This window comes from Phalacrocorax aristotelis, chromosome 9 (assembly GCF_949628215.1).
Source record: "Phalacrocorax aristotelis chromosome 9, bGulAri2.1, whole genome shotgun sequence".
In the NCBI taxonomy this organism is placed as follows: Eukaryota; Metazoa; Chordata; class Aves; order Suliformes; family Phalacrocoracidae; genus Phalacrocorax; species Phalacrocorax aristotelis.
Genome location: NC_134284.1, coordinates 22,254,738 through 22,263,636, shown reverse-complemented (window position 1 = coordinate 22,263,636; position 8,899 = coordinate 22,254,738). Strand labels below are relative to the sequence as shown.

The following is an 8,899-nucleotide window of genomic DNA, read 5'->3' as shown; positions in this document are numbered from 1 at the left end:
TAATTGTCAGCTAATGCCCCAAACCTCTAAATATATACTCATATGCATATTGACTGTAAAGGAGTTTAGCCCCTTAGTCTGAGTTATGTACATGCATAGTCTGAGGACAGCGAGCATCTAAATTATGGCCTGGTACATATTATGCAATGTCAGCCGGGTGTAAGAGTAATAGTTGTGTGGTCTCACTTTTGACTTTGATAAAAATGTATATGTCAGACATTGTCTTCTTTTAGCTAATGCAAACATTTCATATGCTTCCCTGTTTGCTGACATTTGTTTGAAAATGCACAGCTCTAAATGCTGAATCTTAGTCCCACAGAATTCCTTTAGGCTCCAGAAATAATGGTGTCAAATTATTATAAAAATTGTGCTAACAATGTGCACTGGATGCAAAGAAAACCACTGATGATCCTTTCCTGCCCACAATAACAAATTAATAAAACATCGACAATGTAATCTTCATTCTTTCCTCGTGGATTCAACACCACCAGTTTTGCATTAGCCATCATTATTACAGAAATAAGAATAGTATCTGCAAAACTCGAATTGAATTGATTGGTAAGGGAAAAAAGGCAGCACATTAAAATTTGAAAACATATATAGTAATTTTTAATCCATATCTTAAATTGACAAAGCCAGAATTATTTATAAAGCTTTTCCCGTTAAGTTTGCAGGAACTAAAGGTGAGATTATCATTCTCCTGCTACACGAACATTTTATTACATTTACCCATCACCAACATCAATCCACCATAATACCACTGCTCCTCAAGAAGGTAAGTACATACTGTGGAAAGCAGCCAGCCACACCTCTGCACAAACTCTGGTTCAGGGTGGCTCCCATCTGGTGTCCCCTGCTAACGCTAGGCCATTAACGCTTTGCTGCCAGAGACTGACAATGACTGAGGCTCTTGTTATGGTGAGACCTTCAAGGTATCAAGGCCATATTAAGATATCAGGACCTTTAATCTACTCCTAAAGACCTGGCTCCAGGAGGCACTTGAGTATAACAAAGTCTCAGAATCATAAAACAAGTCTGCCTGAGTCCAGCTGGTGACTGAGCCTGTGGAGAACCCAGAGACCAGGTAATAAACTGGCATTTCCCAGACCAGGATGTAGGATGATGGGAGGGAAAACTGTCTCCATCAGCAATCCAGGAAAGTGACCTGGTTGTTGTCAGCAAGAAATGGATGCTCCTGCTGCTATCTCGTGCAGGAGAGACTTTGCTCCCTATTCTAGGAGATTAGGGAAGCAAAGCTGTTTTCCTCACCCATGTGGAAGGAAGCTCTGCTGCTGCCCAGAAGAGGGTCAGGAGTGGTGCATGGATCATCTTATGCTGAACTTGTACTGGTTGCAGAAGAAGGGATCCCACTGCTGTGACCATGGCTAAGTACCTTCTATGTACAAGGCAGGACGTCCTTTCACTCCACAGAGCGCAACTTGGGATCCAGGCTTTGGTACAAAGCCCTGCTGTGGGGGCCAGTTACAGCCCAAAGCCACCCCCCTGCACAATCACGGATACTCTGTCAGTGAGAGACTACACGTGGAGGATTGTGTGCCACACGCATGGCACTGCACAGGCATATTTCAGGTTGAACAGGCTCCTTTCTAGGTAACGGCTACATTATGGAAAGTTGTATCACTGGAAACAGTTGGGTGCTTTCAACCCTACAAATTGCCTTTCACTGTCTTTGTCCCCAGGAGAAACGCAAATAAGCAAACCTAATGCTTAAGACAAGGAGAGCCTTACTGGCTACCAGACGGTTCATATGTAGATAAATGTATATGGATGCATGTGGGATTTCAGCCTGGCGTGGAGGTTTCCACGGTGAACAGGTTTTGTTTCTCTTGGCCCCGTGGTGGGGAAAGCTACACTGAGTTTATAAGACCCTTTGGGAAGAGCCTCAAAAATGCACAGCTGGGCAGGGAAGCGGTGCAGGTTCTGCAGGGTGTCTGCTGGATATCTGCTAGAAATAAAGGAGAACATCTTTTTGTTGGTGGTGACTGCATAATGAACTATTCGTTACACTTGTACATCTTTGTAAGTCTGTGGATTCTGTTCCAAAGAAGAAAAAGCCTCTCAGTAAACAAGATGAGTTTACATATATGTGCAGTGTGTTCCTGAGCTGCCAAAAGTACTCTTGGGAAGGAAGCCAGAGTCACTCAGAGGCATGGTCGATGTTTTCTTTGGAAGGTTGCTGCTGGAAATTGCTGCTGAAACATTTTCAATGAGGTTCTTTCTTTCAGTTAGACATATTTCTTCCAGAAACTTTCCAAGGAACAACAATAATATTTTTTATCCAAAATACTGGCTAGCCAGAAACAAAGTACTCCAGCCAAACCTCAAACTATTTAATTAGTAAATTCTGCAGTGCCGCCTCCCTAGAGTTTGAATTCAGTTACTTTTTGGGCACATTCCCCTCTCTGGGCCAAGTTCTCTGCTTATGTCACGATGCACTCTGAAATGTCAATTCTCACTCAGAAATGATGAGACCTCCTGACATGGGTGAGACCTAGAGGCATTTGGGGTGAGCTCCAAGATGTAGATTAAATGGAAATATAAGATGCTTGGGCTTAAGGAATGCTTCATACTAAAGTTTTACCACAATGTAACTGAAGCTTTTTTTGTATTTGGATGTCTACTGAATCAAAATTTTACATGTGGGCTGGGGAATGTATGGGTCTGGGAATTCAACCAGCAAAGTATCCCCTAGATTACCAGACAATAATATGAAGATGATTACTGGCTGTCCTTAAAATAATAAAACTCAGTGCCATAGTAGGCCTTTACACCACAATAAACCAAAACAGCAGCTCCCAGAGGCTCCCAGGCCGGTTACATGTGAAAACTGTCCTGAGGCGCGATGAGTCGCACACTGCTGCAGAGATGCAAGCAGGAGCAAAAGGTACATAACTGGAAAGACTGCCCTGTCAGCCAGCACACAAGAAGATACATTCCTGTATGGAGATGTGATTCCTGAGATGATGAATTTTCAGTGGCAGTTATAGAAACCAGAGGTGAGAGCGGTAGCCTATCTTTCTTCTTCCTTCTCACTTGATTGTGTGCATAATGTGAATTAAATAGTTTTATCATCTTGTTTCTTGAAGTCTTCTGGACCCACCGGACAACACACATGACACTGGTGGGGAGAATGACACATTCCTGTCACCTCAAGAAAATATTTTTCATTCCCATAACACAAACCTTCAAACTACAAAGGATAATTTAAAAATACAATGGTATTCTTAGTTGACAGAAGAAAAAGATGGTGTTTTCATATCTTATTAAGATATTGGAGAGTAATTTCCTTCTACTCAAATGTAAACATGAAAGTTCCTGTCACTAATGAAGTAATATTTTAGTTAAAAAAATGTACTTTGGAAACTATTTGCATTACCTACAAGTCAAGCCAAAAATGAGACTATCAGCTTTTTCCTTGCCAAAGCAGATTTACCATTCAGCACCTGTAATGAGAAGTTTTATTCCACTATTTATACTGCAGTTACTGACTACAAGGTATCCATGATATATGTGCTACCTAGTTGAATATTTCTTATAGGTGCATGCTGAAAACTGCTCACATGGAAAAGCAGGAGGGTAATTTGGCTCCAGCTGGCATTCAGCTGAAAGCAGGCGTGCGTGTGGCTGCCTGGGTAGGCATACCTTTGGATCTTTGTATAAAATACTTCCTCCACACAGTCAGTCTTGAAAACATGCTTTTCCCATATCAGTGTTCATGAATACCAAATAAAAAGTAAAGAAATTGGCCTCAAAGGATACTCTTCATTTTTATTTGAATGAATACTTAATGAATCTACTTAAGAAGTACTTGCCCCAGGATATTTCTAGAACCATCTGTGAACAGAAACTGTAAAATTAAAATATTAAGTGTTAAACTTTTTATGGAATGGGATAAGCCTTTCTTCCTATGCCAGGCTGCAATAAAAGCCCCGTGGCAAAGCATAGAGCACATGGCTGCTGGCGGCGCAGGGCAGTAGGCACCTGGTCACACTGCCTACGCTAAGACTAACAGGCAAAGTACAGCACATCCACAGCTGGAAACTCTTCCCCTAATGGGTCTTCTGTTGGGAAAGGCAGAGTAAACACAGAGCCCTTAGGCTTGTTGATCCACCAGCTTATTTGCAGGGCCTGTCCTGGTGAAGATGCTGGCCCATATCTGAAGGAGTGCAACTGTGATGAACGGCAAATGTTGCTACTTTACTTTAGGAGGGTGGGGGAGTTACGTGTTATTTTACAATGCAGGGCTTTAATTTGTAATATCAATAGACGTACTTAATGAAATTTCATTCATTAAGCATCTTTATGCCCATAAGAAGATGACACATATTATTATTTGATGCAGAGCGAGGCAAAGAAATATCAGGTATCAGAGCTCATCTCTTCCCTCGGACACTGGGTATGAGCCTCAGGCAGATTGCTTTGGTGTTTGCTGGAGAAGGAGGAGAGGTTCAAGAGAAACATCTGCAGAGAGGATCCTGCCAGTGCAAGGGGCAGGCTGGAGTTGGCCAGGTGCCTAGAGTATGTGCAGATGTGCTCTGGGACAGGAGTGCCAGTGCCAATGCCACATGCTGTGACCAGTAGTAGTTTAACCAGAAGAAAAAATGCAGAGTGAAGGCAAATATATTTTAGCCTTTTTTTTCTTTCAGAATGATCAAAAGGCAGAGTTTGCTAATTCCTTAGCATTGCCAATCAATAACTATAAATAAAAAAACAAGATCAGCCTCACCCAGCTCCACTGAACCTGTGCCACTAATGCTTCTCACCCTCTCCAAGACCTGCAGCTCTCCCACCACCGTCCGTACACAAATGTTTCCTCAAGCACCCCGGCGTGCTTCATACTCTCTTTCTGCGCCGTTCTCTCCTTGTTCAAATCTCTGCTCATTTTCTCACCTCTCTCACCCTGTCCTCTTTTCATTAACAGGAAACTATTTTTGCTCTTTTTCTCTTCAGTCTTCATACTGGATTTCATTTTAATTCATTTACTGACCTTTTCCCTTCTCCTAACAGTTTTATTATTGAATGTGCAATACCACAAGAGACTAAACAGCTCTGTTTGTTTATGAGAGGTGCCCCTCAGGCTTTTCCAGGCTTGCTTTCATATCCTGCAATGAAACTCTGTGTCTTTGAGACCAGTCCTATCCCCTGTAAACTGAAGAAAAGCTCATCACTGATTCCAGAGGGACAGGACTGATCACTAAAGTAAATAAGACTCTAAGATCAAACTTTTTACTGCTCCAGCTGACTTCAACAGCAGTCCCCATCGTACATCTGAGGATGCAATTCAAACCACAAGTCAGTAAACAATTAATTGACCTATTTTTTAAGAAGATATGTCAGAGTTAATGGGCAATGTACTTAGGCAGCTTGAGGCAGAATTGAGGTCTCATATTTTTAATGCTTCATATATTTATAGGTACTGAACTCTGAAGAAAAATGGTGATCATCATCATTGCACATTCCTGCCAAAAACACAAGTCAGGGAATTTGACTGCACCGACCTCTGCTAAAGCACATCAGAGAAGTGTAAAGGGTTAATTATCCTCCCATTTAAAATATACTCTGTATTTACAGTCTGGATTTCGCTTAAGCCCCTCACTACAGGCTCTCTAAATTTCTCTTTTCAGCTACATAAGCCTCTGCTCGCTTCTCTCAATATAAGTACTTAGAGAGTGTGGCCAGATTCTGAAAGATATAAATTCTGTGAATTTTGTAATATTTTGTGAGATGCTTCAATATTCCTTTCATTTGCTTTTTCTTTTTTTTTTAAGCTATAAATAGAGCCTTCTTTCTGCAACCAGTCTCCAAAGGTCACCTTACAATGTTTTGCTATTTCCTGTATTAAGCAGCAATGCTTTTCAGCTGACATTCCAACTTCAAGTCATGCATATGAGCATGATGTGAGCTCGCTCCAGACTACAGTGAGAGGGCTGCAAACAAGACTGCTGTATAATTGCTGAGAAAAATAACATCCATTGTCAAAAAGTGCATTTCAAACAAAATTTAGCTGCATGAATACAAGTGTCTCCAAATATTTGGTTCATGCTAAAAATATAGCACATTTATTAAAAATATATATTTATAAACATTGGTATGAACAGACACAGATGTTAAGCAAATAAGAAAAGAAAAATAAACATGTAATGTATTTCTCCCAACATTTTATCAGGTTTAGGCAGACCTTGCTCAATGGAATTGATTTTTCATGATTGCACCATATGTTCATTCTAAATAAAAAGCTTGTCAGATTCGATGTAAGTAAAAGCAAAAACCAAGAGGAAAAAATCATTTGACCTAGCAGACACGTGATCTGTGCTATGATGCTATCTTTGCGTTCAATCTTTGTGAGTATACAGTATACATTTCTAATTGTATATAGTGTACAGTTGTACAGTTTCTTTCTTTTTTTTTTTTTTTTAATTGTGTTAAAACAACATATCCCTGGTGGATTTCTTCAAAGCTACAACTTACATAATTGCCGTCATTTTCCCCCAAACCGAAAGGAAGAGGGCAGGACAGAAGAGTTAAGCTTGTTACTGTGTGAAAGAGTCTTGTTAAATTAATTGTGCTTCAGCCTCCGCTGCCTGCAGGCAGTGCTTTTATGATGTGTTAATATAATACACAGTCAATTCTGATTAAACAACTTGTCAATAGTCGGCAATGTTTGTTGTCACTCTTAATGGCCGTTTTATCTGGTCTATTTGCATGCCTTCTAGTTTACAACGTTGTGTAAATATACACAAAAATGATCACAATGAGATTCAGAATTGTCCCAATAATTCCGAGCATTGCCAAGATGGTTTCTTCTTTGCTTTCCTTTTCTTGACTGCCTTTATCTTCTTCATTTCCACTAGTGATTACCATCTTGGTGGCCAGTTTCTTTATCCTCCCCTTCAGGATAACCTAGGTTTAGGAAGAAAAACATCAAAATGGATTGTTAGTTTGAGTTTCCAAGCTCATATTAACAGTGGAGCCAACTGCAGAATTTTTGCCCCATAACACTTCGTATTAAGAATTCACTTTAAAATTATTAATATTTTTACTAGCTATTTAGTAAACGTTTAACTAAAATGATAGGTCAGCTAGCCCGTAGATTACTTATAACCCTCCATAACACTCTCTGCTTGTGTGCCAGCAATCATTCGTGACACATACAACTCATCTGCAATGTCGTTATAGAGCTGGTTAGAAATGTACCAACGAGGTGTGACTCCACCGGTGTGAGAGGGGATGTTGCCTGCATTAGGATTGCAGGAGACCATCTTGTCAAGTTGCAGAGACACTAGATTTACACTTCAGTACCAAGGAGCAAGAGAGTGAGGGAAATAAAACTGGGAAGAGCTCATTTCTTTTTAATAGGAAACCCCACCAAAGACAAAGGCATTTTGCCTCCTGACGAGAAGGAAGACAGCAGTGACTCCCCAGTAAATAATGCAAAATAAACACAAAACCAAAATAACATCTATCTTGGCTTTTATTTTCCTCATTCTTAATGTACGATGAAAAGTTACTTGCAGCGCAGTGAGCTGAAATATATTGATCTGCCTGCAGGGAGGATACAGTCACTTCCCAAGCAGCAGCCCAAGCCCCTGAACTGCTTAAAACCAAATGATTCTTCAAGTGCAGGACTAGCCCTGCCTCCTGGCACTGCTGGAGCCACAAAGAAAGAAGCTCCTTTGCTCTTCCAGCCAGGTGCTCAGACCTGGATAAATATTTGATTGTTCAAACTGGAAAAGGATAAATTCTAGTTATATGTGCTTGTCTAATTCTCAAATTCTGATCTCATGGGCAAATCAAGTGCCCCAGAAAACCGAAAAAGGCTGGCTGGTTTCCCAAAACAAACTGATCTGCCAACAGCTGGGTTCAGGCAATGTCCTGCTGTTCTCTCCCAAGCTGCAAATCACATCCCATGATGTTTCTGCTGCAGTGGTAGGATGTAGTAAAAAATGCTCCCCAACAGGTCTTGCCTATAGGAGCAGTTCTGTTGGAAGAGAAAGGGGGGACGGGTACTTCCCTCATTCCTGCCTCCACTAACCCATGGGTCAAAAACGCTGGATGCCACGCAGCATGGATGTTCATGATGGGAAGGGCTCTGCAGGAACTGACCACTGCCTGCAGAGGTGCATGTTTCCCCCGAGCAGGTATCACCAGAGGGGAGCCCTGACCTGCAGCTCCACCGAGCTCCTGGGCTGCACAGCAAAAGGATGGAAAAGAGTGGGAGAGGTGAGGAAATCCTATGACAGAGAAACTGAGAGGAAAAACAGAGAACCCAGACAAAACAATCTGTATTTTGTCGCATCTGCAAGTTGTACATATATAGGATGGTGAGTATGGCAAATTCCTAGAACGGGTGTCGCAGTTGAATCACAGCAGGTACAAGAGACTAGTGGTGAGTAAGGCAGAGGTGAGGGTCTGCGGAGGTGCTGCTGTCCTGTATATATACACTTGCATTAGCATTTTCATGTTTTGCCTTAGCATCACCAAGTGATTCAGTAGAAAACAAGAACAAGGCAGATAATAACCTGAGGGTACCCACAGCAGAAGCAAGTCAGCAGGAGCAGGGGGCACCAGGCAGAAGGCTACTGCATCAGGCATCAGAACGTGCTCACCCAGCAGGTCTTTGGGTAACCCACCCCAGGAGAGCAAAACTTCAGAGGCACCAGGTACCTCTCAGGGCATACTTGCCCCCTCCATGTTCCCTTCCAGTCCCTGGAAACTCCCTGCTCCCCACTGTTCCTCCAGCCACAGACAGTTGCAACTCCTGCAGGACCAACCTGTTCTAGCAGCAGAAGGGCTTCATCATAGTTCCCACTGGCTGGTGCCCAGAGGAGGACTTGGTTCAGCTTTGCATCTGGTGGGTGCCCTCCCTACCTTATTAATT

At 41.9% G+C, this 8,899-nt stretch overlaps 1 protein-coding gene across 7 annotated transcripts in view; it reads right to left on the bottom strand.

The window, feature by feature from the left end:
• Positions 1 to 586: 586 nt before the first annotated feature.
• Positions 587 to 8,899, bottom strand: part of TUNAR (transmembrane neural differentiation associated intracellular calcium regulator) — a 178,250-nt gene continuing 169,937 nt past the window's right edge. For all 7 annotated transcript variants that reach the window (XM_075103839.1, XM_075103838.1, XM_075103840.1 and 4 more), the window contains one exon: positions 587 to 6,921. In XM_075103839.1, coding sequence (XP_074959940.1) covers positions 6,736 to 6,921 — 186 coding nt within the window. In that variant the 3' untranslated portion in view covers positions 587 to 6,735. The remainder of the gene's footprint in view (positions 6,922 to 8,899) is intronic.